This window comes from Perissodus microlepis, chromosome 14, assembly GCF_051167445.1.
Source record: "Perissodus microlepis isolate ML-2025 ecotype Zambia chromosome 14, ASM5116744v1, whole genome shotgun sequence".
NCBI classification, from domain to species: domain Eukaryota; kingdom Metazoa; phylum Chordata; class Actinopteri; order Cichliformes; family Cichlidae; genus Perissodus; species Perissodus microlepis.
In genome coordinates, this window is record NC_140474.1 from 3,370,101 (window position 1) to 3,397,545 (window position 27,445).

At 40.2% G+C, this 27,445-nt stretch overlaps 1 protein-coding gene across 4 annotated transcripts in view; it reads left to right on the forward strand.

Annotated features, from left to right (window-relative positions):
* Nucleotides 1–27,445, forward strand: part of LOC146372860 (leucine-rich repeat and fibronectin type III domain-containing protein 1-like protein) — a 393,992-nt gene that overhangs the window by 325,196 nt on the left and 41,351 nt on the right. For 3 of the 4 annotated variants that reach the window (XM_084950758.1, XM_084950760.1, XM_084950761.1), the window contains 6 exons: nt 9,990–10,257; nt 12,802–13,002; nt 15,564–15,730; nt 19,525–19,765; nt 23,556–23,768; nt 24,193–24,503. In XM_084950758.1, the coding sequence (XP_084806884.1) occupies nt 10,003–10,257; nt 12,802–13,002; nt 15,564–15,730; nt 19,525–19,765; nt 23,556–23,768; nt 24,193–24,503 (1,388 nt within the window). In that variant the 5' untranslated portion in view covers nt 9,990–10,002. The remainder of the gene's footprint in view (nt 1–9,989; nt 10,258–12,801; nt 13,003–15,563; nt 15,731–19,524; nt 19,766–23,555; nt 23,769–24,192; nt 24,504–27,445) is intronic. The other variant, XM_084950759.1, reaches the window with a different exon arrangement.

A 27,445-nucleotide genomic window follows, 5' to 3' on the forward strand; every position in this document is an offset into this window, starting at 1 on the left:
ATGGAAAGTGTAGTATTCCTCCCCAGCAGCGAGGAAAGAAGTAATGTTGGTCAATATCTAATGATGGCGCGTAATCTCAGTAGGCCTGAAGACCCCTCTGGTGACATTACCACAGCATTTGCATTTCCCCCTCTCCTGAGAACAGCTCATCTCCCGAACAAACAGGAATACGATTATCACTACCAGGCAGCGATGGCAGCCCAGTCAAAGTGAGATAACGTGAGAGGTGGTGATCATTCAACGATACCGATGAGAGAGCAATGAAACTTGAGTCGAAGCAACAACAAAAAAAGTGTTTTTGTCTTTTTCTTATTTTTTCACACGTAGTTTGAGGTTTGATTTTAGTCTCTCTGATCAGAACAAGAAATAAAGTTAACAAAATGATATTAGAAACCCTCGTGTGCATGCTACAGTTGGCAGTCTTCTTCGTTATTCACCAGAAACAAAGATTAATAAACTGTACTGCATCCATGGTGCATGCTCTCACTTAAACTATATTCATTCTTTGGAGCATCCACATTGCTGCTCACCGTGTCCTCCAGCATTGCTTTATTTCTATATTAATTAATTAAACATCTCCTCTGTTGCTTTCATAAAACATATAGATGTCTATGCCGTGTGTAAAAATTCAGCCTGAAATGATCAGCGTATGATTTATTTTGCCCATTTCTGTCTCCTTACCTTTCTAAATATACTGTATACTCAGATACTCGAAAAGCTTGAAACTCTATGAAAGATGCATGAATATGTGTTGCTTTTAGTTCTTATTATATTCAGTATGTGCCACACACTGTTGGGTGATTTATCTGATTAGAGGTGACTGGTGGGATGGTGGGATTTGCATGGTAATGGTGTTTTTATGTAATCACTCGTGGCCCTGGCATCAAATAAAATATTCCGTAAATAAAACAATAATAAACAGAGCCAGCAGTGGAGACTGGGAATGCGCGAGATAAAGAGGATGTGCATTTGAATATGGAAGCTGCTCTCTGAGTGATATTGATTACAGCTCCTGCTTAAAGTACGACTCTGTCAGCTTTACCCAGTGTGGCTTGTAATGAGCATAACGGTGATGACTGTAGAAATGAAATGACATTTAAATATAAATGACACTTTCCATGATGCTCGGCCTACCAGTGTGTCATGTGTATGCAAAATCCATTAACATGTCATCGGTATAAATGACAGTGATTGATGTTAATTGAAATTGAAATTTGTCTGCCTGTTTCCCGTGTCTCGTATACACACACACACACACACACACACACACACACAGACACACACACACACACACACACACACAAATGAGCAGCATTAGGGCTTCTTGTAAGCTGTAAACTTGTAGTAACTTCTTACTGTCATCACTTTTAAAAGCACTGTGACTAAAGGAAAATGCACTTCTATATTTGGCTGCAACAGCATTATTGTCACAGCCTGTTTTGATCACAAAACTATAATACTATAATAAAATGTTGAATTTAAGACTGGAGTCTGGACCTGTGTAGAATAACTGCACTTCGCTGAATGCTGTCTAATTACTTGAAAACAAGCATTTTGCTCAGTTCTGTCACTAGTTCTTTTAGTCTGTCGCTGAGCGATGGGTCTCCTTTCAGAGCTGCTCCGAGTTTAACAATAGCTTCCATTGAAAGTGGGCACACATACTTACCCATAAGTGAAAGCATCTGAATCGATAAAGCAGACATGCTTAACAACTTTATCACTTTTTTTAACCTCTTTTCTTTCATCTGCTAATACTACAACCACCTGACACTGATGACACATCTGTGCACAGCAGAGTAAAACATTCAGGCGTCAGATGATATTTGAATTATGCACCTAAAACTAGTTTCTGTGAGAGTGTTTTCTCTTATGCTTTTCTATTGTTTTAAATATCCAGCTATCACAGTTTTGTTGCCTTTATTGTTTGCAGTCGTTTTTTTGCACAGTTGCATTTTCAGAGTCTTTATCATACGAGCAAAACTCATTAATCAACGTTGCTATAAAATGCGTATTGCAGTCCTTTAAATAGTGGTGTTTTTTGGCACGATTTAAAAGAAATGCTGCTTAAATAAAGGTTGTTGTCCTGCACTTGCTATTCAACAGCTAAGCTGAGAAGCATACGAGCCAGTCATGGTGTTGCACTCACCCACAGTTCCATGTTTTGGTGAGCATAGCTACTCGTTTTCATAGTGAAGAAGTAGCAACTATTAGCATTTAGCAGTTTCGTGCTCTGGTGCAGGACGCCAGAGATGTTGACTGTGTTGGCACTACAGACTGATCCATTAATGCGACTGTGCAAAGGTGAAAAGGAGACTTTTTAAAGCCTGTTTTGGGAAAAAGTCGGCAGTTTTCAGTAGATTCAATTAGCACACGTGCAGTTTTTGTGTCCCAATGACCTTTAAAGTTGAAGTTATGGCTTTCTTGCCTTTCATTTAGAAGGAAACTTCAAAAATAACTTCCTAAATAAATGCACAGAGCTGTTACTAAGATGGCTAAGGAGTGGTGACCCTTGTGTCTAGAAGGCCGTTATTCAATTAATGAATGGGAATTTGTGTTCAGTGACCTATTTCCTATTTTATGATTCCTTAAACTAAATAAAATAAGTTTTTTTATTACTTTGAGTTGTGTTTTATCTTATCAGTTTAAGCCTCTTATAAATGATAGTGGATCGTGCACATCATTATGTGCCATAAATTCAATATTCTGTGCACTTGCTGCTATGATTTAATTTTTCCATCTGCACAGGAACATGGTGTTGGTATGGATGGTAAACATTCTGTATTAATATGTTTAAATCCAACCCAGACATCAACATCAGTCGGCCTGTGCGTGCCAGTTACTATTGATTTTAATTCCATTTCAGATGCATCGATTCAAAGATCGTCAGCAGCGAGTTGGTTGTGTCAGAGCAGCAGTGGCAGACACGCAGATAAATAGATGGAGATGATGTGACAGAACTCTTAATCTCAGCTTCGCTCTCCTGCTGGGAGACATGCTGTGATCACTCTGTAAAATCATGTCTCATTTAAGGAGTGTTGCTTTAAAAATGTGAAACATTATTCTCTTACAAGTGGGACACGCTGGGACCAGATTACTTTCTTTACTCAAAAAGTCTTTAAGAAAAGTAGCACGACATTACTGACATGGTGTAACTTGAAGCATCTGTGAATCTTTCTGTGAGCTTCAGAGAAGTGATTTTAAATCAGCTCAGTTTCATTTTTATAGTGTTAAAACACAACAACCGTCTTTGTTATTCATAAAGAATATTTATGATAAATTTCTTTGCTTGTACAGTTGCAAAACATATTTTGGACTAAACCAGTAGCACACAAACAAACTTTTCATATCTTTATTGATCAAACTGCATAATCATTCTGAGCTGAAGAGGAACAAAGGCTTATTCACTGATTTATGATGTGTTTTGGACCAAAATGAGACTTGCATAATAAAAAATACTCTGTTTACCCATATTGTTGCCATGATATAGTATACCAACAACACAGTCATGCATGTACAGCCTGTTATCATTAGCTGAATAGCTTTTTCTTCTGAATCAAATCAAACTTTAAGTCTATCCCACCGTCATGAAACACAACGCTGGTTTGGACAAAGTTGATACAGGATTCAAAGCAGACTTCTTGCACTAATGAGACATCTCATTGGCTCACGCCTTTCTGTGTGGAGTTTGCATGTTACCTCTGGGTACAGTTTCCTCTGGGTACTTCAGCTTCCTCCCACAGTCCAAAGACTTGCAAGTTAGTGAGGCTGTTGATTATACATTGGCCTTGGATGTGAGACAGATAACGTGCTTAAAGTGTAGAGAATCCACTGGTTAAAATGTGACTTGTAGTCTAAAGCACTTTGTAAAGTGCTTCCGTACATATAAATGTGGGAATGTTACATTAAAAAGAATCTTTATTTATCTTATACTGAGCTACAGTGCAGCCCTAGCTTATCATCTGTCTGAAATAAGCCATTTTAGCTTCAACCCTGTTAAATATCCCAATTCTTTGATCTTTGGGCTGAAGGAAGAACAACACTCGGTGTATAAATGCTCAATCAACAATCTCTTTATTTCATACAATTCCCATTATTCCATACAACACTTTGAGCATTAAAAAACATCCAGACGGGAGATGTGGACAGGAGGGTGTCCGCCAGATCTCGAAGTGTCTGACCGTTTCTCACATTCTTATAGCTTCAGCCCCCCTCCAAAGTCATAAAACCTAAACATCCACATTCTTTCTCTCTCAGTGAGCCGAAGTTATGACCTTGGCTTCCTGTGCAGTATGTTCTGTTCTTTCTAATCAGACAAATAAGGCCATGATTCTCTGAAAACAGTATTTCTTGTAAATCAGCAGTATAATGCATCATAAAACAATGTAATTCATTTACAATAAAGCAGCAGTCTAATGTAATACAAATCAGTCTAATAAATCTAATAGTTGTCACCTTCTTCTAAGTCAGGAGTTAAAAACAACCTAAAACTACATAATGATTTCACAATCTTTAATTAGGGGTACAACGTGGCATAAGATAATATAATAATCTCACAACCCCCTTTCTCCAAGCCATTTTTTTCTGATTGGCTGACCCTTCTAACATGAAGGGTGCTTGAGTCCTGCACTGCATCGCAGCACAGCTGTGAACATATGGTGTAAGATCCTGCAACCTCAGCAGAATGTAAGCAAAGTGTCATTTTATTCCTTTAATGTATTCAAGCCACCGCAGCATTTGATGCTTAAGTTATAGGAAGCAGCCTATGAGTGTGAGGTAGAGGCAGCAGTCGGGCTTACTGAATATTCACAGTCTGATGAATATAAAATATCCCCTCATGCTTCAGTTGTCATATGTCGCTCTACCTTGTGTGTTTTATTCTCTGTTTCTCGCAGCATTCGTCTTCATTCTGTTCCTGCAGTATACACATCGCTTTAGCACAGTGGCCTGACTTTGCTTCAGCCCTGAGTCTGCATGTTTGTGTGTGTGCACTTGCAGGCGTGTGTGTTCTCATGTTTCTGAAGCTGTAGCTAAACATCTCCACCAGCTGGTTGGAAAAAGGAACTTGTGCTCTTGTCCTCTCATCAAGCTCCCACCCACTCAATGGTTTTCCTCTATTTCTTTCTTCAGCCTATACATCCACACTATTCTCTGTGACTTCTCTGTGTGATTTCTGCTCACTCTTGTGATTCTTTAGGCACTTTTTTTTACCATGAATGACAAAATGTATGTGACACACAGTCAGTGTTAAAAAGCTTTCCTTTGTTCATTGACAATATTAATGCAACAAATACTCTAGAGACATCAACACCTTACATTTAAACCTTACAATATGAAGCACCTGTGGTGTTGTGATTTGGTGCTATATGAATAAAACTGAACTGAAAAAGAAATGAAAAGTATTTTAGGAAAGAAAAGTACTTGGTCAGCTTTAGGAACAGCTGATGGTTTGCATGCTGACAACCATGAACCGCATGCTTGAGCGCATCTTAGAGTGCCCCAAAGAGAAGCTTATCCCACTACCATATTTTACTATAATTAGTAGGATTTTTCACCACTTTACAAAGCCGTGACATTTGCAGAGGTGGTCTTGGAGCAAAAAGAATAATGGCATTTTAGGAATATTAGGTTGCTCTGACATTCAAAATTTGGTTGGACGGACTGGCAAAAAGACATTTTTATAGATATTTGCACTTCCCTGAGATTTCATCCAACTGATTTTGTCGAGTTTTCCAGTGAAAATTCATTAATAAATTGGTTCACACATTCATGGTCCTGAGTTCGACTCCACCTTCAGGTCTTTCTGTGAGGAGTTTGCATGTTCTCCCCGTGTTTGCGTGGGTTCTCTCCAGGTACTCCGGCTTCTTCCCACAATCCAAAGACATGCAGTTAGTGGGGTTTGCTGGTACTTCTAAATTGCCAAGGTGTGAATGGTTGTCGGTGTTAGCCCTGCGACAGACTGGCGACCATGGTGTACCCTGCCTCTTGCCCTGTGATAGCTGGGATAGACTCCAGCCACTTGTACCTTCTTCAGGTTCAAACATTTTACTACAGTTTGAAACTTTTGGCTCATCATGATGATTTTCATCGTCATAATCATTTTTTTAATTAGCAAGTATCCTGATTAGGAGCATGTTAGAATGCCAGAGTTATTATGCAGCTCAAAGCTGCAGCACTACAGGTTGTTTTGAAAATGGTGGACGTATTCGGCATCTCAAATTCGCTGAGATCATGCCTAGCAGTGGTTTTTCTTTTGTATCAGGTGGTAAACGTGTTGTTTAACGCTGTTAAATTTGGTCATTTAACATGGGAGATGCATGAGGCAGCCTCATGTGGCCAAACCAAGAACTGCAGTTTTTCTGACTAGGCTTTATTTTTCAGTCCCGGCGTTTGCAACTCGATAGCCTCACACTAACACGCTACAAACCAAGATGCCAAGATGTGATTGGTAAGAATTTCAAGACCATATCTGAGACCTTATCCCAAGGTCCAAACAAAACAAATTAGAGGCAAGTATGAAGTACCGCTGCTCTCAATAGTACCTCCTGCTTTTTTGAAGGTCACTTTAACTCAGGCCTGGCCGACAAACCATGAAGTTCAATCAACATACAAATGATCATTTTAATGTTAAATTGCATATTTCTTTATCATCTGAGGCCATGTTGCTCAACACGTGCCTTTTATTTTGCAAGCAGCAGATCCCAAACATGCAACATACTATTTTTAAATATGAGGCAGAAAATGACGCAAAGGCGATGAATAGAAGGGGAGATGACAGGAGGATGACAGTGTGAAAAATTAGTGGTAAGGATAGATGGATGAAGAAGGAGTTGATCAAAGAGAGTTGAGAGAGATGCACAGAGGGGAAAGGGATGAAAATGAAAATGGAGAGACAGAAGGATGGATCGAGGCAGTGATGCAGATGGAGGAAGAGAATGATGATAGGATGGGAGGAAAGAGGAATGAAGGGATGTCTGCAGTCTCAGAAGTGAGAGGTGACAGGAAACAGCTGAAAAGGGTTTGAGAGAGGGATGATGGGATGATGCAGGCAGAAAGATAAGTAGAAGGATGGAAAAAAGAGGCAATGCAATTGAAATGAGAAGCACTTTCAGTCGAGAAGCAAGTGATGAAAAGAGGAGAGAGAGCGACGGAGATTGAGAAGTGCTTGTAGTCTGAAAAAGAACTGTTTTGCATTTTTCTCACGCTAAGCTGGCCTGACTAAACAAATTAAATCTGTTCTCAGAGCACCAGTGCTCTCCTGAGACCCAACATCTTACGGCACCTGAAAAACCTGCAAAAGTACGAAACAGTGTATATTAACGAGGTGTAAACAAATTGAAACAGTAGAGATAATTGGTCACCTCTGCCTCACACCAACAGTGTTCTATGTTTAATGTGTCCAGCACATATACAGCGCTGCGCATTTCCCCCTTCCTGATTTATTTTTACATATTTACATATTTTAGATCACCCAAATAATTCTAAAGTTAGACAAAGATGACCCAAGTAAATATAAAATGCAGTTAGCTTTTACTTGAATGATTCGTTTATTACAAAGAGCTCCTCAGACCTGTCTGCCACTGTGTGGAAAATGTGCGGTCAAGTTTTTCTGATAATCGGCGATGAGCCTTTTCACGTCGCAGTGGAGGAATTTTGATTGACTCTTAGTTGCAGACTTGTTTTAATTCATCCACATTGGAGGGTTTTCAGTCATGAACGGCCAGTTTAAAGCCTAAAGTTTAAAAAAAATAAATCGGATTTAAGTCCAAACTTTGACTAAGCCACACCAAAACCATTCAATTTGTATTTTTGACCCATTCAGAGGTGGACTCACTGGTCCTGACAATATTTGTCACGCTTACATGTTTTATCCAAAAATCAGGAAAAGAGGGCAAATGCTTTTTCACAGCTCATCCTCTCTCCCAGGCATCAATTACTGCTGTTTTCTAAACGCCAACAACCAACCACAAGGTGCTTCTTGGCATCTGCGCCGGGAGTTCAGAATCCAGGGTAAATGTTAATGTTGTTAATGTGTGTTTTAACAAAAAAAATCATATTTTGCTGACCCAAACAAGTGGACCATTCCTTCTCGGTGTCCAATATTCCCTCAGCCAGCGTGTCAAGTTCTCATGCCCTAGGAATGCGAACAGGTTGCATATGTATGGGTGACCATTTGAATTCAGTTATTTTTAAGTTGGACTGTCCTCCATCAAAGATCAAAACCATTTTAAAACTGCAAATTAAAAAAGCACCCAGCCAAAAAAGGGAAGCGCATTTCTATTCTGATAACACTTAAACACATTTGATTCAGTGTATCGTGGATCTCTATGCTCTCTCTCTCACACCTTTACATTTATTATAATTTGGTCGTCACTGACAACTTGCAGGAAACTCTGTGATAGTTAAAACTGAAACAAACTTCCAAGCCATGCTCCTCTTTGAGCTTCATTTTTCATGCATGCTGTTCATATGCACGTATTGTTAATGTACATCATGGACATGGAATACAATTCCATAAAGATCTGAATGTATGTGGTTCGAGGAGGCACATGCTTATACTGTCACGCTGTGTTTGCTGCTGCTTCGGCCAGGTCTCTCCTTTTAAAGACATTTTGATATCAGCAGGACTTCCTGGTCAATGAATGAAACCCTTCTGTTGGATAAGTCACAGATACGACATATGAAACTTTTTCGTTTACCCTGAGCCTAGCCAAACGTCTTTGAGATTCTCATTCACGTGACAAATTTGTGAGCGCCAGTCGGCGCTCATTATTGTTTGAACGCTTGAATTCCCATCGTGTGCACACTCCTGAATTACCCATTGACATTTGGGTGTAGTCTCTGTTGGGTTTTGAATTCTCCTCATCATTTCCATTGAATTTATCTCATTCCATTACATCTCTCTCATTAGTTGCTCACATTTAACTCCGTATCCTGCACTCTACCATGTTATGAGGACACAGACGCTTCCTCTTCTGTATTCTGTGCTGCAGGCTGAGGCACAGTTTGAATATTTCAGCACCGTAAATAAAAGAGCGCGTCTCTTTCCGCTGTTATTTGCAATCGACCTTCCTCCAATCGCTCGGCATCTAACTCAGAAGAACTTTTCAGAGTGTGTGCACATGCGGGAGTCCACACGCATGCATGAATGAGTGTGTGCGTTGTCATGATTTTCCTTTGCGTGTGTCATTCCCGCTTTTGTGTGTTTCCCTTTTCTCTTCATATGAATTTATTCAGGGCTCCGCCGAGTTGAACTTACAAACATACAGAGAAATCAATATGAATGTAAATGTATTCCTTTATTGCCATGGCTGGGAAACTTGGTTTGGTCTCATTTTTATGCACAAAAACATCTCTGAAATTTATGAAGTGAGGCAGACAACTGCACACTGTGTAATTTGTGTTCTTTAATGTTCTCTTTAGATTGCAATCATAAGAGTGCGCTGAGGTTAATTGGTTGTATGCGTGCTGTTTACTTTCACTTTCCCAGGACAACTTACTCAGCGAAAAAAAAGGGAATGTGCTGCAATAACTTGCTCTTAAATTCTTTCATTTACCTCAGCGTCTCTGATTCCCCTCCTGTTCCCATCTCCTTAACCATCTATCTCTTGTCTCCTCTCCCCTTTAATATAAAACTTTTCTTTTCTTGAAACTTTTTGTGGAAAAAGATGCAGAAAAGAAATATTGCTTTGTTGCTGTGTACGGCCAAAAAAAAGCAGAAAAGAAGAAAAGCAGCGTGTTTTCTGCAGTGATGAATAATCATTTATAGAGTCATCCTGCAGTGTTTGACTGTCTTTGCTGAATAACCAACCCTTTAAATCAAACCAAGGAGCGCCGATTTGGATCAAGTGCAGTTTTTTTTTCTTAATTTGTTGCTCCGTGTGAGCTCTGGAAGTCATTTCTGTCGCCTGCTGGGTGTTTTTAAAGTCCAGTTTGATACTTAAGTGTGTGCTGCTGCATGAACTGATGTGTTCCTAATTTCTCTGTTGCAGCAGGAGAGCAGCCATGGATATCATCTCCTTGCTGGTCTGCCCTCTCCTCTTCATCCTCCTGTCCTCCCTCCCCTCCTGCTCCTCGTCCATGCTGTGTCCGAAGCGGTGCACGTGCCAGAATCTGCTGCCGTCCTACACGGTGCTTTGCGCCAAGACAGGCCTCCTCTTCGTTCCGCCCAACATTGACCGCCAGACGGCTGAGCTCAGGCTGATGGACAACTTCATTACGACGCTGAGGCACCGTGACTTCGCCAACATGACCAGCCTGGTCAGAGCTCGCTTTTTTAACACCTTCACATTCGTGTTTGTACTGTAGCTTCCTTCTGCCAAGCAGGCTCCACCTGGGCCGCTCCTGCCAGGAAACTCTTTTTTTAATGTTGTTTTAGCTTTGCATGAAAAAGATCACAGCAACCAAGTTATTCTAAACATTTATGTTACTGATGCCCCACATATTGATTATATTTACTCAACCGTGCTCTGTACTTTTTAGCTTATTAAACAGCCTTTTATTTACATGAATTACATTTTTTTGCACACTGAGCCAAAAGACTTGTTAAGCCATCAGAGATGAATCAGTGCCCATTATTACTTCAGTTATATTGCAGCAACAGTTCAGATTCATGCAAGATGTTATAGGTTACTAATGTTATGCTTGAATTTATTGGGAAAAGTAATCCTGTACTTCAGCATCTCCCAGCCTGCTTGACTGGATTGCTGCAGATGAACAGCAGCAGTCATTCTTAAGTTAAACACAACATTTTGAAGCTGCAGAGTTTTAATCAAACAGCTTTGATCAACTGGAGGAAGGTTTCTCTCACCCGATTCTGCTGTCAAGTCTCAGTCACGCAGTGACATTACAATAAAGTGTTAATCATGGAACATTTTCCACATTGAACAGGTTCCAGGGTTTTACAGAGAGCGCCCGGCAGAAAGGGTGTCAGAAAAATCTTTGTGGTCATGTGACCTTGTTTGATGCCGTGAAATAGCTCGTTACAGTAGTTTCACTTTTTGCTAATGAACTTCTGAAACGAAGTAACAGAGTAACTATTCCCACCTGATACTGCAGCCATCCTCCTTTTGAGGAGTTGATGATTGACCTGCATTGGCCTGTAATTATTTGTTGCCATGGCCCATTATGTCAATTCACCTTCATTTCGTGTGCTCCTCTCTGAGTATATGAGGTGAAATTGAGAGCATAGGAGATTAGACAAAGTAATGCATGAGTAGAGAACAAGTGGCAACCTGTTCCAGGGCTGAAAAGTGAAGCCAGTGCAGTAATGCCAAAAACTGTAGTTCCTCTAATGGCCTCTTGAGGCGGACTCCAAAAGTGAGTCAGTCCATAAACTCCCATGTTAAGACGTGAAATGAACACGTTTACACTGAAACACATCATTACTGCAAAATGAAGTAAATACTTTAATTTAATCATCGTCCTTGTGTCTCTGTAATGTTGCAGTAGCAGAAATGAAACAGGGTGAATGATGTTTTACATAAAGATGCTGACCCAAAAAGCCTGCAAGTCTTTGCCAGAACCATCCAGACCCAACAAACAAAGAGCGACAGACCAGAGTGATACTTAAATACACGTATTCTAACACTATCTAGAACAGGGTTTTGTCACACAGTTAGATCATATGTATACTAATATTTGTATTTATAATATTTGCATCTTTGTAAAACCGTCGGTCAAAAACTAGACTCATCGTGCAGCATCTTATGGCAGAAATGCAGAAATTCAGGACACCTCTATTTGAAGTACATTTACCTGACAGAAAAGAGTAACCAGTACAGAAAGAGTAAATTGCCTCACTGGAGTTCAAAATAAACTCGGAAATAAACCGTGCATCACAGATTAATGGTGTGATAGCATCTGAGGAGGGTTTGCAAGCATTCATCAGTCAGAGTAAAGAAAACTCTGAATGTGAAAGTAAGAAATGAGGCAACATGTCATGTTTATTCCACAGAGAGCTCAGAAAACATTAGGAACATCTGCCCCTTACAGCATAACATGTTGACTGAGGTGACATTTCTGATATCTTAATGGATTTCACTAATTAATCCCACCGTAATCACAGTAATGGGGGCGACGAGGCATCACTGCACGCAGCTCAAGAAGAAAACCACCAACATCACCATATTTACGCACCAAATAGACACACTCGTCACAGCTGGAGACTTCCTTAGTGTGTGAAAAATAACTTTTCTCTCTAGTGTGAGCACAACAGCATGGAAGATGTTTGCTCACACACAAGGAAACGTGGGAAATGAGGCTCTAATCGTTTGGTGATGAGCGTGACGGAGCGCCACAGATGTCCCCTGTGATCGAGGCTCATTTCCACAGCAGATTCGAAATGTGTGGGGGCTGATTGACCCTTTCTTGGGTGTTAATAGAATATATTTTTGCATCTTTGCACTCATATTTTGTGTACAGTGGAGGTATTAAGCAGACTGCAATTCCTGACCTCAGCAGCGAGCTTTTTAATGATAGCTTTAAGTATAAATGGATACCGGACTCATTCATTGACCCATTGTACTCTCACGTTAATTACTAGTATCATTCATGAAAAAGGTTAAATACAAGTTTAATCTCCACAGACCCGCGAGTTCAACCTGCTCAAACTAAACATTATATCTTAAGTGGTGACTCATAAGCTATCCCTTACCTCCCTACGCAGAAATATGCCAAAGTGAACCTTATTAGATTGCTTTTATCCATTTTGCACCATTTTTGAGTTGGCAACAAACAACGTGTTGGTGTTTTACATGAAAATGGGTCATTTAATGTGGATCTTGTGTTTTCCTGCATGTCCAGATCCACCTGACACTAAGTCGAAACACCATCAGCCAGATCAGGCCGTACACCTTTGCCGATCTCCAGGACCTCCACGCCCTCCACCTGGATGCCAACCGCCTCACCGTGCTGGATGACTCTCACTTCCAGGGCCTGGTGAACCTGAGGCACCTCATCCTGGCCAACAACCAGCTGCACAGTATATCAGAGGGAGCCTTTCAGGTACTAAAGCATAGCTGAACATCTAGCTCATGCAGAGAAAATGTATATTTTTTAAATATGTAAAAATATTTTAACTCTTATTAAACCAGTAAAGAAACTCTGGAGAACGGAAATACCCATCTTGATCGTGTCCTCAAAGACACATGAAGAAGAACTTTTTGTTTAATTTAATTTCATATCAGAAATTGGGCCATAATCTAGACACATAAATAAAACTACAGGGACAAAAATGTCCATTTAACCTCGGACATTAAGTAGCTTTAAAATTATGATTTCAATTTAAAAAATAATCCTAGTGGTCCTACAAATTAAGCTCTGCTTCTCAATACGCAAAACCATTTCACAGTGTAATTAGGAACTTGCTCTGAAAATGAACTAAAATCACTCACATAAAGGATGCAAAACTCTTAGAAGTGTTTAAATTGCTCTTTCTGCTGCCACCAGCTCCTCTGGGTAAGCCCAAATTACACTAACAAAGTGTAACAAAGTGTTTTAAATCCAACAAATTTTAATCGGTGCTTTTAACATTCGTTGTCAACCAAGCGTTCACACAAAGAGCCGTTTTCCAAGATCGTGAGTGGAAAAGTTATTGCAAAGTCATTAATGAAAAGTTTCAGTGCTGAGGGTCAAGTGTTGTGTGAGACAACATTTTTGGCTCTAACTCGAAAGTCCAGCAGAAGCAGCCAGCCCTGCCTGCCCGCCTCACTCTGCCGCCCAGCTGGACACCTTTTTAATAACCCGCTCCTAGAATAAACCGTGTCCCCCGTCTTGATGATGCTGTCCTTTCTCTGCTCATTAAAGGACTAAAAGTGTCCCCTCAGGACTGGCTCACAGACCTCTGCAGACATTTCATGAAGATAAACTAGAGTGGCGTGAACTCTGACCTCACTAATGGATTGGACTGTCTGAACTTTAGTCCGAACCTCACTGCTCCGCTCTCACTCGCTGTATCAGAAAGTGTCTCATTTTACACATGGCATTGACCCTCTCCTCCTCCCTTTCCTCCTTCGTGTCGCTCTCACTTTCAAGACTTTATTATCTAAGAACAAGTGCTGTTTCTCCAACTAAATCATAATAATAACTAAAAGTTGATTTTACTAAAAGTCCCTTGAGATCCAGCACTCAGAGTCAATTTCCACTAAATGTAGTTTAAATACAAGTGTTTTCAAACATCCTGCAGACAGCACACAAAAAAGATAATTTTTTTGTCCATATGCATAAAAATATCAACACACTGTCACTTGACAAGACTTTAGTGTATATTTTGTTTGCAGCTGTCCAATCACAGTCAGTCACTGCCAGGTAATATACATGAAGAACGTCTTCTTCTTTAAGTCTAATATACATTCTCTAAGGAAGAGGCTCCAACATAGATAAATATAATGTATTAACACAATACACTAACCTTGATCTACTCTCCCTTATTTTCTGACATATAAACAAGTATAGAATGTCACAATGGCAGATAGCCAAACTTTATAACAATGAGTTCAGTTTGTGTACAAATACTGGTAATACTGTGAGCCTAACACTGAAGGAAGCAAACAAAAATCAGTTAAATGGGAACACAAGACAAATGTCATCTTCATTTGTAAGCTATTCGTTAGCATGCTGAACGTGGCTGAGATCGTCGTCTACTGGCTTTGGGGCGTGATGGTAGGAAACTCCAGTCCCCACTGTGAAAACCAGTTATTTCAAGCACCGATTTCCCACCATTAAACTGCACATAAACAGTTATTTTCAGCAGTTTGAACAAAATCAGTCACTTTCTTGAGAGGACAGTCGTGGAACGGAGACAAGTTGGGACTCGTGTTCTGCTGTCTTTGAACTTCTCTTCACGCCTCTTAAAGTTTCTTTTGTCAGTGAGAAATGAGATTCCCTTTGTTGAAAAAGCAATAAAGCATAGATTATTGTAATGAGAATCAAGGCATTGTGACACTCAAACACTGTCCTGATTGTGTGAATTATGAGAGCAATTACAGCAGCAACAACACTTTAGCTGATCGCCAGGCTTTTATTGCGCTCCTTCAATCCAGCTTCATCTTCTTCTCCGTCTTTGTGTTTTTGCTCGTTGTAATGTGTGCTGACTCGTGACATTTCATCTATGTCCACATTATGAGAATTGTTTAGAGGCAATTAGAGAGAAGAGCCTGGTTTGCAGTGTAACCGGAGTAACTGATTCCATTTTTTCTTTGTTTGGATTCAATTCCCAGAAAGATGATTCTGTTCATCTGGACGTTTCATTCTTTCTATTTCTAAATTTGTATCTTTTCTTATCGTACCAAAGATTTTCTTTGTACTTATTTCACCCACTTTTGTTGGAAATGGAAACTGTATTTCTTTCTGTTGGGCCTTCCTTCTTTTCTTCCCTTTTTTATTTGCAAGTTTCATTTTCATCTGTTTTCCATTTTTTATCCTTCTTATTTATTATCTGTCTCTTTACCCTTTAATGCTATACTTCAGCACTTGAAGATAAAGCAAAGTCATGCTTGTTTTTTTAAATTATACCACTTTGAGCCTTTAAAGTCACTGATAGCATCCTGCCTCTGTCGCCCTCACAGGACTTCCTGGAGACTCTGGAGGATTTGGATCTGAGCTACAACAACCTGGTGGAAATCCCCTGGGACACCATTGCTTTGCTCGTCAGTGTCAACACCCTCAGCCTGGACCACAACCTCATAGAGAGCGTCCCAGAGGGAATCTTCTCCAACCTGCACAAACTGGCCAGGTCAGGATCACATAACACTGCAGTGCTGCAGCCTGCCTGGGTTTGACTGGAAGTGGGAAAATGAAAGCTCCAGCTTTATTTAATTTAAACTGCCAAATACCATTCACCTGCACTTACACAAATCAGTATCACAACGAAACGTGTAATGGACATGCAGAAGTTGCGTTCGCAGCAGGAGGAGATAATATATTTAAAGCCACGAAGTCTCTAGTGAGCAAGAAACGTATGCACATTTCAGGGTCCTTGGATTAATATGTCTATCCATGTAAATGAGTTAATAATGGCTGTTTAAACATCTTCCAGTGATTATTTACATGTTGGCTTGAAATAAAAGATCTTCCTCTTCTGTTTCTGCAACTTAATGCAACGTCTTCATGTGTGTGCATTTCGAATTTTGGAGAGGCAAAGCGTGAAATGGACACGTGGACCAGCGTGTCTATTACACACATGGTCTACCTAATGTGTGTACTTACTTAATGACCAGTAGAAAGGGGAGGAAAGGGGAGGAGCTTCAGGTTGCTTGTCAAGTTTGGAGAGTGTAGAAGATGATCCAAATGAAAAAGAATCTTGGGACTCTAAACCTTAAAAGCCTCACCAGTCCATCCACCCATCCATCCATCCATCCATCCATCCTCGTGACAGAACAGTCTATATATAGGTGCTCAGACAGCCCTCATCCCACAGTCTCTCTTTAGCTCTTCTGGGGTATTCCAAGGCTTTCCCAAGCCAGCTTGCTTGCCCTATGTCTGCCCCGATGACACCGTCAGAAACCAGCTGGCAAAGACAGTGAAACATGCAGCAGCTGAAGAACCCAATATGCTCTTAGGACATGAACATTTCTGGTTAAATATGCTTGAGATAGATAGGCAGAATTATAACAACTGTGGAAAAAATTCATAGTATTAAAAAAATTTGTTTGTAGGAAGATTATTTAAAGCTGCCATCATTCCAGTGATGGAAATATCTGAATGGATAAAGAATAAAAGGCTTATTAAAAGAGTTCTTTCTGTCCTGCCAGAATACACATTATATGCAGGAGTTTTTATTTGCACTGAGGCTTTAAAATCAAAATAAACCATGTAAAATTATGTTTTATTAATACATGCACACACACACACAACTCAGAGGGCTTTACATATTTATATATATGTCTTAATTCTTCTGAGTTTCTTTTACGATATGGTGGAACTAAAATCACACAGCAAATCCTTCAGTTTTGAAGCTCATTTTAATGGAAATTAAGCCTTTGAGTATCAGCTCGCTTTGGAGGAAAGCTGTTCAACAGCTCTATGCTCTGAACCTGAGAAATGCCCCCTATGACCAGGACTGTATTACACCTTCACCTGAGCAGCTGCAGGTTCAGCATTTTGCCTGCAGGCACGTCAATATTGGACGATCGTAATTGTTGCAGCCCTCATTCAACGGGGATTTGAAATAGTTACCTGGACTTCTCTGCAGGGCAGACTTCTTCTCCATGTCTCTGTTCTTAGAGCTGGTTACACACTGTTTAAATGTTTGCAGTGCTCTGTGCTCTCCAGTCCCAATCCAAACTGCAGAAAATCTTATAATTGACTGATAAATGTTTTTTGGAAAGAACGATACAATTCTTTAAAAAAATGAATGAAACTTCTAAATGCTCTTGCATCATAGTCAAGCATGTGATTCACAACAGCAGACCTGTCTAAAAGCCAATGAATCACCAGTGACAGCTCCCCAATCAAAATGCTGTTTTTATGCTGAAGCTAGTTTATGTGTGACGTAATTTCCCCCCAACTGGCAAAAAAATTGCATTTAAAGCTCATTAGCTGAAATCAATTTTCATTTAAGTCCCTGATTGATGTTTTAAAGGCAACTATGGATAAATATTCAAGCATTTTTTAAAGGTTCAATTAGATATTTTTGCCCTGCAGACACATTTTTTACTCAGTGTTTGTTGGTGCACAGGAGAACATTTGCCTCCACATATATTTTACACACACACACACACACGCTCACAAATAATACACCACAAGCTTGCTGCACATGAAATAACATAATTGAAATTTGTCAAGTGCAGATTGTGCGCTGCTGTCGCAGCTATTAACTTCTTGTTAAGTCATCGTTGTTGGTGAATATTTCTGCAGGGACCTTCTAGAGGGAAATACACTTTCCTGTATTTGTTGCTGACAGCAGTGAAAGCTTGACTCTCCTGCGTTATTACCGGGCCCAATGTTTTGCTGAGGAAAATTACTATTCAATCCTCAGAGACGACGAATGGTTGATGGAAAAGCCACCATGGAATATCTGTATGTTGTTAGGTCTCTTCCTTCTGATGCCGCTTTGTGATGCGGTCACAAGCTTTAATTTCAGATTTTCTACATGTCGTTTGGAACGTGTGAGAAGACTACAACCGCCTTTGATGTCACTCGTGAGTCTGTGTGTTGGATCGGACAAAAATTGTGCACCATTTTTCTTACCATCTATTTTCTAGTGCTGGTACGGGTGTGGACTCGCATTTTTATAGTACTTTTCATACAAATTAGACCATAAAGCACATTTAAGCATACACTGATTCTCTATGAGTAAGCATTTGGCAACAGTGGGGAGGAAAAACTCCCTTTTAACAGGAAGAAACCTCCAAAGAGAGAAAATGCAAACTATCTCTATCGCACCTCACATTTGTCAGTGTCCTGCTCCACTCTCCCTTCATTCATGACCACTCATGAACAAACCCTGCGATACTTGAACTTCTCCACTTGGGGCAGCCACTTTTCACCACCCAGACTACTCCACCATTTACTGTCTGAGAGCTGCAGCCTCTGATCCCTTCAGGGATCAACATCTTAACAGAATGGAGGGAATTATATCCTAAAGTGATTCTGAGAACTATGTTATTGGGGCAAGTTGCTCCTGTTAAGCTTTCCCAAAGCAAAGTGGTTCTGGGTGAATGGTCAGACTAAATGTGATTCAGAAGTGAATACAAAAACAAGGAACCACGTCACTCTGCATGTCGCAGGAGTCACAGGAATGGGGCACCAGTATTCCTGTCTCCCACGAGAGCCACATAGGCCCATTTTCCTCCAGCACAGGCGATGGCAGTCTCATACTGGGGGGTAAAGGAGCCCACTGGTGTATGACAGATACTGGCTCACCTCATCACATGACACTGGGTTTGGAGGCAGTCGTCTACATACAAGGGTTATTCTCTGTGTGTGTTTGAAGATTTACTTGCTTTTTGAAATGATTGTGGCTTTTATTTTTTTATTTAACTGTAAGTGATTGAATCGGCCCATTTTTTAAAGACTGAATTTCTCCTCAGTGGCAGCCAGAGAGGGAAAAAAGACACATTTTTCTCAACTTTACAGACTTTTCTTTTATTTCTAAAATAAAATGTGTGGAAACACTGTTGAGATTAATATCCTTCTGCAGAAATGTGTGATTCTTTTAATTACAATCCAACAAGACAGAAGAGCAGAACTGCTGGCTGACTGAGTGCAGCCGTGTTCAGCTCCCCTCCCCACACTTTCTCCCTTATCGTTGGCCTTTCTCTCTCCTCTTCCTTCCATCCCTCTATCTCACCTTTGGACATGTCCACCCACCTGATCGATGAACTACCCATCTCCTCTCCTCCCACTTCATCCACATAGATTTTCACCACATTTATAATAATTATTATTTTGTTTCTGAAGAGGTCCGCTGGTCAGGATCAGGGCATGGATCTTCTTCTAATCTCCAGAATGTTCAAAGCTTTCATTAAAACTGCCAGAAAAATAACTGTGATGGAAAAATATGAACTCTCTGTGTTGTGTCACCAGGCTTGACATGACCTCTAACAAGCTGAAGAAAATACCTCCAGACCCACTGTTCCTGCGGATCCCGGTGTACGCCAAGATGAAGGGCTCTCCTCTTACAGCGCTGGTGCTGAGTTTTGGCGGGAACCCTCTGCACTGTAACTGTGAGCTGGTTTGGCTTCGCAGGCTGACCAGAGAGGACGATCTGGAGACCTGCGCTTCACCTAAAGACCTGGCTGGCAAATACTTCTGGACCATAAGAGAGGTTTGCTGAAGCTATTGTGTATTTTAAAACCTCATTTTGAAACCTTGCAAATTAACACACTATGATGTTGTTTGTTAACTAAAGCAAAAGCAACATAAAGCACTCTATTTTATTTAAATTTTTTTAACAGAGTCTTAAGCCAAAGTAATTAAAACATAGGTCAGAAATGTAACATTTGCAATTTGCTAAACCTCTACGAGTGTTGATACATTTTTACCTTGATGTCAATCTTTTTGTTGCAGACTGCAGCTTTTTGGCTGTCACCATGCAGCTTATTATAGCCACAGGTCTTATGAAGTGGCCATAGCACAATAATAGTTACAAAAAATCCAAATCTACTCATAGAGCTGTTATAAACGGTTAAGTTAATTATAGAGACCAAAACCATTTTTATATTAGGCTCTAAACATTTCATGGCAGTGAGAGGAACTGCAGTGTTTCTACTGTGTAAGAACAAACTCACTACTGTTGGTAATAGATTCTAGAGTCTAAATTATAAGAATGCATTTTTTTAATAACAGTCTGAAGTGTATACTCATGGAGGGCATACTTAATGAGCTCCAAGTCACCATTACCCTTAATTCAAACCAAAAATATATATTTTTAAATATTAATTGTGTAATTCAGTGTTTTTGGTGCCCTGAACCATTAAACCACAGAGCAAAATTAGATTTTCTGCTGCTTTAACTGAAGCTCTCAGTGGAGACATAATCACATTCTTTCTCAAGGACATATCAGCAGGCCAGACGGTTGGTGTCACAGCCGAGTGAACCTTCTGCTGAAAGTGTGGAGTCATGGAGTTAGGTCTGCAAAAATGCATTAGAAAGACTGAGTTTCATTATATTATATGGTAGAGGAAAAGTTGAGGCTTATGTTCTAGCAAAAACCCAGGATATGGTTTATTGAGCCACAGTGATCAAGCACAGAGTAAAATGAGGCCACGAGAACTAAAACAGATGGATCCCAATATTTGTTTTTTATCCGTATACATGTATTATTATTGGTTTATTTAACAGAGGCACCACACATTAAATAAACATTACAGCGACTGTGGCAACAAAGCTATTTTTCATCCCTGGAGAGTCCCTGGAGACTTGTTACAAAGGCAAACCAATGCAATAGAACAAAAGCTTTTTTAAAAAAAAATATATATAAACAGGCAGAAAAATAAAAGCTGTTAACTCTAACAGTGCCTACATAACATCAGAAATCGTTCTACTTTTACAATGAACACATCTCTGTCATTTAGTATGTTTGCAGTCCCGATCATTTTCCCAACAAAGTACGCTTTCTCTTGTTAGCCTTGTTATATTTAACACTGTGATGTGTTAGAAAACTGCAATAGCTCACTGCAGCACGCACAGTTTCTCCTGAAAGTAAAGCTGTAAAAATAATCACTATTTAAGCAAGCATATGAGCTGTGCCATTATCATCACCGACGTATTTATTATTGCACATTTATATACTTCTACTACTTTTCACAGTAAATCATAAAAGAGAAATGCTGAGCTGAATCATCCTTCTAAAATCAAGCATACTTTATATATTAATATATAGATATATATACAACAGGTTCTCATCCCAAAACGTAACACACAACACAGCCAATGTCGTATTCAGAAACATGAGGAAACAATGAGAATCATTTGGAATGAATCTACACATGTACATTTATTTTACTTTCTCATTGTGAATCGCTTTGGAAAACACTATTTAATGATTAATGTTAGGGATAAGGTTATGGTTGTGGTTAGGATTAAGATTAGGGTTAAAAACACGGCTGGAACATGTGTTACTGCCGGAGAGTCATTCTATTGGATTCCATCCACACCGGCGCGTATCATAGGGATGCAGAAGGTTACCTTTTGCGTTTTTATGGGACGCCTCGGGACGTGACAAATCGTCAGTATGTTACGCGTTGGGAGTAAGAACGGTCTCATATATAAATATGATTTCAAATACAAAAACATACTTTTACCAAAAGCTTGAGATTGTTTGTATCCTCGTTCGAGGATTGGTTCATTTTGAGCATTAAATTTTACTGTCGTCTTGTCAGTTTGGCAGATTTGTTGTTGTTGATGTGACATATCTTACAGTCTAAACTTAAGCAGAGGAACGAAAAGAAATGTGGAAGTAAAAAGTGGGTTAGGATTAAGGTTAGGGTGGTTTGTAAGAAGTACAAAACAGAATGGTACCCATGTGCCATGCACATCTCTGGCTGAAAACACTGCAGATTGCATTAAAAGTTGATTTTACAGAGCCACAAACAGCAGCTGTTGAAACTCAAACTCGAGATTTTAGTGTAGTGTCATTTTTGGGCATGTACCCAGCAAAAGAACTGCTGTGATGTCATTGGTGTATGAGAACACAGGCATCCATGACAGTTTGTAGTCTTTCTACTCACTTCACGTATACATTTTGAACTAAGAAGAAGACAGAAGACAAGAGTATTTCTACACTAACACCTGACTTTAATATCTACAACCTGAAAGGCCATAATACTACACTTTTTTTCTCTTTCATGTTTGTATATTAATGCATTAATATCATATTATAAAAGGCAGAAAAAACCAATAAAGAGCAGATCTGCTGTTGCTGCTGGTGTTAAAACTGAGGACACCAGATTAAAAAAAAACAATAAAAGTTTAAGTTGTTCCCTTAAAGTGGCTGATACCAAGCACTTTTTTTACCTGGATAATAGTGGAGGTGCACTTTGAGGTGAAGATAGGATTAATTGGTATCATTTTAAAGAGGATGATGTAGAGACCTTTGATTCACCAAGAATAGTTGTGGTCCTCTGTGAGAGAGGTGCTGTATGATAACTCTAAGAGGATTAGCCTCGTGAAGAGGTTTGTCCAGAGACCACTGTGTCACCAAAGTGAGTGGGCATATTAATACTCAGAGAGTTAATAGCCTCTTTGCCATTGCAAGAACAAAAAACCCTCCACAGTTTCCAACAAAGGTCAGACATTAGCAGTCGGTCAGCAAGGGAATTCCTGCTTTGGCACCAGCTCGGCTGCTCTTTCCATCTGCTCTGTTTCTTGACTGATGCTTAAATATTCTCAGACAACGAGGGGGAGTTGGTACTAGTTGAATTTAGTGGGACAAACGGGATATTTTGTTTATCCACTTCTGTAAGGCAAGTGAACGAGTATTCATACTAGTTTTCATTCAAGGCCCTGACTTCACATTCTCCTACTTTCACACTTTCACATGCTCACGCTGGGAAACACCCCAATTCAAACACAGTCTTTTACCCTGAGATTCACAGAAGCAATTGAGGGTCAAAATGTAATACAGGACTGAAAGGCCCTAGTGGTTTATTTGACGCTCCAGCCCAGCGGTCATCAGGTCAGCAATCATCTCTGCTGGTAAAAAAAGACCCTGAAAAAGGTTCGGAGACTTGCTGAGTAGTAGGAATGATGAGTAAGCCCCGATAAGCCTCGGCTGCCCCTCCTTGGCCTCGCAGTAATACTCCACCAGGGTTTTGGTTGGCTTTACACAGGCTTAGGTGCCAGTGGGTGGGTTTTAAATAATGCAAGGGCTGAGAAACTCTGAGATCTCTTAATCTTAATGTGCAAACAACCAAAGTCCTTCTGCAACTCTGCTGTTGGAAGAATACACTGCTGGTGTTAGCAGAAGCAGAAAAAAATTATTGTTTTTCATGAAAAGATGCACTTTAATCCCACTGGATACATTTCACCTGTTCCATCTGTTGTTTACCGATTTAGCTGTATCTATCTAAGAATTACATTTCTGGATAAATGAGAGTTCATGTCTCCCCTCACAGGAGGAGTTTGTTTGTGAGCCACCAATGATAACGCGCCACACCTCCAAGATGTTTGTAATGGAGGGTCAGGAAGTCAGCCTGCGATGCAAGTCCATCGGTGACCCTGAGCCGTCAACACACTGGGTCAGTCCAGATGGGAAGTTGATTGGAAACACATCGAGAACAATCTGCTATGAGAATGGTTCCCTTGACATTCTCAAGGCCTCCGTCAAGGTAGAGAAGCACTTTTATTTTCAAGGAATATAGATATGCAAAGGTTTATTATAAATGTGCTAGATTAATGCTGCATCAGGAAGTGTAACTGGCTCTGGTGCCTTCATTTTGCAGAATAGTAACTCATTTAAAATTGGTTTGATACAAGATTGTCACTAAACAAGCTATTTTTTTTCAAGCCTGTTAAAAAACAAACAAATCGTGGTTTGTAAATTTAAATTTGTATGATGTGCATTTTGGTGCACATATATATCAGACAGCTTTTACTAAAACAACCTATTTTGATTAATTTATTGAAGAAAACGTACATTACTATATGAAAACAAAATAACTATAAAAATAATGTTCATTATAATTTGGATTTATGGGGTTGATAATTTGGATAAATGTTGGCTTTTCTCTTATCTTTCTAAATGATTTCTAGGATTCTGGAAAGTTCACCTGTATAGCGTCCAATGCTGCCGGGGAGGCCACTGCTCCTGTCGAGTTAGTCGTGAACCCTTCTCCACACTTTGACCCCAAGCTGGACCCTGACCCGGGGCCTTCAGACATCCCTACGTCCATCAAATCCAATATCAGCGGAGGCCAGGCCCGCTCTGACCAGCACCGGGTCAGCGTGTCGGATTTGACGTCCAGCTCTGCCACCATTAGATGGCCTCCACAGAACCACATACCAGGAGTGCGCATGTACCAGATCCAGTACAACAGTTCCACAGATGATATACTCATATACAGGTAAGAAAAAGATAGCGGATGGATGGATGGATGGGTGGATGGATGGATGGATGGATGGATGGATGGATGGATGGATGGATGGATGGATGGATGGGTGGATGGATGGATGGATGGGTGGGTGGGTGTTACTGTGTTTATTACTGCCTTGCAGTGAAATACCTTGAACTGGGAAATAAAACAGTCCAGTGTAGAAACCCCAGTGGAGTCTTTGTGTCTGCTGCCCCAACATCATCAGCTCCTTTTGGACTACAGGTTGGTCACAGTGGACGTCATGGAAACCTTGTGACCTCAGTTCAGTTGTTTTGTTAATGTTTCCTACATTCCTACAATCAAACAACAACATTTGCACAGATTTACCAACATACGTTCCTTGAATATAGTTTGTTATATTAGGGATTATGTCTGTCTGTCAGGCTGATGTGCTCATTCAGGGTTTTAGTTCTTGCTGAAGGGTTCGGTTTTTTTGATGCTATCCTTCCAGAGGCCTGGTTCCAAAGACATGCATGGCTCTCATGGCACTGTGCAAACTTGTTCTGTTGCTCTTGATGAAGGAACAACTTAAACTTAAACCTTTTCACCTTGTTAGTGGTGTGTACTAAGCTAATCAGGGTCTCTTCTGCAGGGTCTTGCAACTTTAGTTAGGAGACTTTCATGGTGTCTGTTTGGAGAGTACAACGTCAAGAGATCTTAGAGTGGCCAGGTCACACAAGGCCACACGCTTTAAGATCAGAGCAGTGGAAGACCTGCCTTCTCACCTCAGAGGTGAAAGTAGAAAGCAAAAGAAAAATGAAGCAACTGGGATTTTGTCAACCTGGAGTTGGAGGGTGGGCAATCGGCTGTGAGGTCAGTTTCTTGATCACAAATATGCAAATTGTCATAACCATTGATTTTCATTTGCCTTTCTGTGAATCCATTTGCTTTTTTTGACGGCACCAATATCCACTTTATAAATTTTACTCCAGGGCGATACCTCCTGTCACCATACTGCTTGCATACCGTGTATCCAGCAACTTTTCTCATTGCACTCATTCAGCAGAAAGGTGGTTGCTTCTGGACTCCCAGGGTGCTAAGGTAACACTGTAGGCATGAGGCATAAGATTGCAAGTATGATGCAGGGTGTCATTCATGAGCAACTAGCATTGGGTTCAGCTGTTGTGTAGCTAGAAGTCATGTGTGAAGTGCTGCATATGGCGGTCTCTGTGTGGTAGTAGCTAAAATTTCTTCTAAGAGAGTGTATGACATGTTGTTTTGTTCATGTTTTGATGTGTAAGTTGACAGAGTGGTGAGTTTGCTAAGTAATTGTGTTTATGTGCACTCTCACCGCTTCATTCTGCTGTTTGTGTTTGTGCTACAAGCCACAAGTAAGGGCAGAAAGTGAGAGCGATTTCTCTTCTGTCTGACTGCTCAAAACACACATCATCCCTGAGTGGGCAGTTATAAGCATGTTCTCCGCCATGTTGGAGGCTGTTCAAGGTGTGGGGAAGTGAGCAGTTCACTGAGAAACAAAGAGGGAGTAAACTGAGAAACTGATTTGGATTCAGGCAGCAGATATCAGATCAGCACTTTAGCTAACATTTCAGTTGGAGGGTGTAATGACATTGTCACAATAAGTGGTATTAATTTGGTCCTTAATCCATTTCCTGGAGGATTCAAATGTAGACAGAAAAAAACCCAGCGTAGGGCAAACAACTGCTAATAAAGACATTCACGCAAGGGTCTTTATGGAGAAGTGTGGCTCCTCAGCATGATTCAGTCATCAGACAGGTGTAGACAAAGGGGGGGGAAGTGATAATGGAAGATAAGATGAAGTCAGACTCATCCTGCTGGGAAATCAGGAAGCTGCAGCCGCCAGCAGAGCTGCAAACCCCAACGTGGAAAAAATGTAGGCTATCAAACATTTTTTACTATTTTTGTATAACGAAAAATGTCTTTGTGAAAGAGTCAGATGCAGATGCAGATGGAAAACAAGTCCTGCTACAATAGTTATATTTTAGCAATGTAAACTAGAGATGAATAGTGAAATGGTAATGAATGAATCTATGTAATGCATTTTATGTAACACTTTGTGGAAAAAGGCAAATAAGCAGCCCATCCTCGATGATGGAATCTTAATCACCAGATGTGGTTTTCTTAGGGAGTTTTCGGCTTTTGAGTGTTGGCCGGCTTAAAGCCCACAATTCTGAGTGACCACCGGCTGATCCCATTAGCCACTTAGCCAGTGTGGTCACCTAGCAACATCATCCAGAATACATAATTGAGGGTCATTATGAAACATTTCCAGGGGTGACAGATGACAGTTTGAAATATGGCCGCAGCCTTAATTCTCATTTTAACCAGACACCAATGACATGAATGTGACAATTTTCAAGCCTACAAATGGAGAGAGCACTTTTAGCATCCAAACGCATAATTTCAGATTGAACTGTGGGGGTGATGTGATCATTTTCCCCATGACCAGGACAGCATTGTGCTCACAGCTGAGCGCTAAAGCCAGGCAGGTTGATGTCAGCAGGCTAAACGAGATGCCACAGCCCACTCAAACAGATTGATTTCTTTTTATCTCCACCCACAAGAGGATTGCAGTATATAATAATGACTCAAAACACGTGATCATTGTAATCTGTTATTTCTTTGACTCTAATTAATTAATTTAATATCTTTGTGAGTAACCTCTAAAACTGTTGCTATTGTGATTGTAAATGTGTCGAGTTACAAAAACAATATAGTCAGAGAAACATCATGGATTGTGTTATGCATTAAACTTTATTTATTAAACTTTTATTTAGTCTTAAATTCACAATAACCATTGTTATTAATATATCCATGAGTGGAATTTATCAGTTGAACATAACAGTGTATGTCATAAATATAGACTGCAGAAATGCACACCATCTGTGCAACATCATCCACTTGGTCGTGAAATTCTGCATTGAGGATTCAAA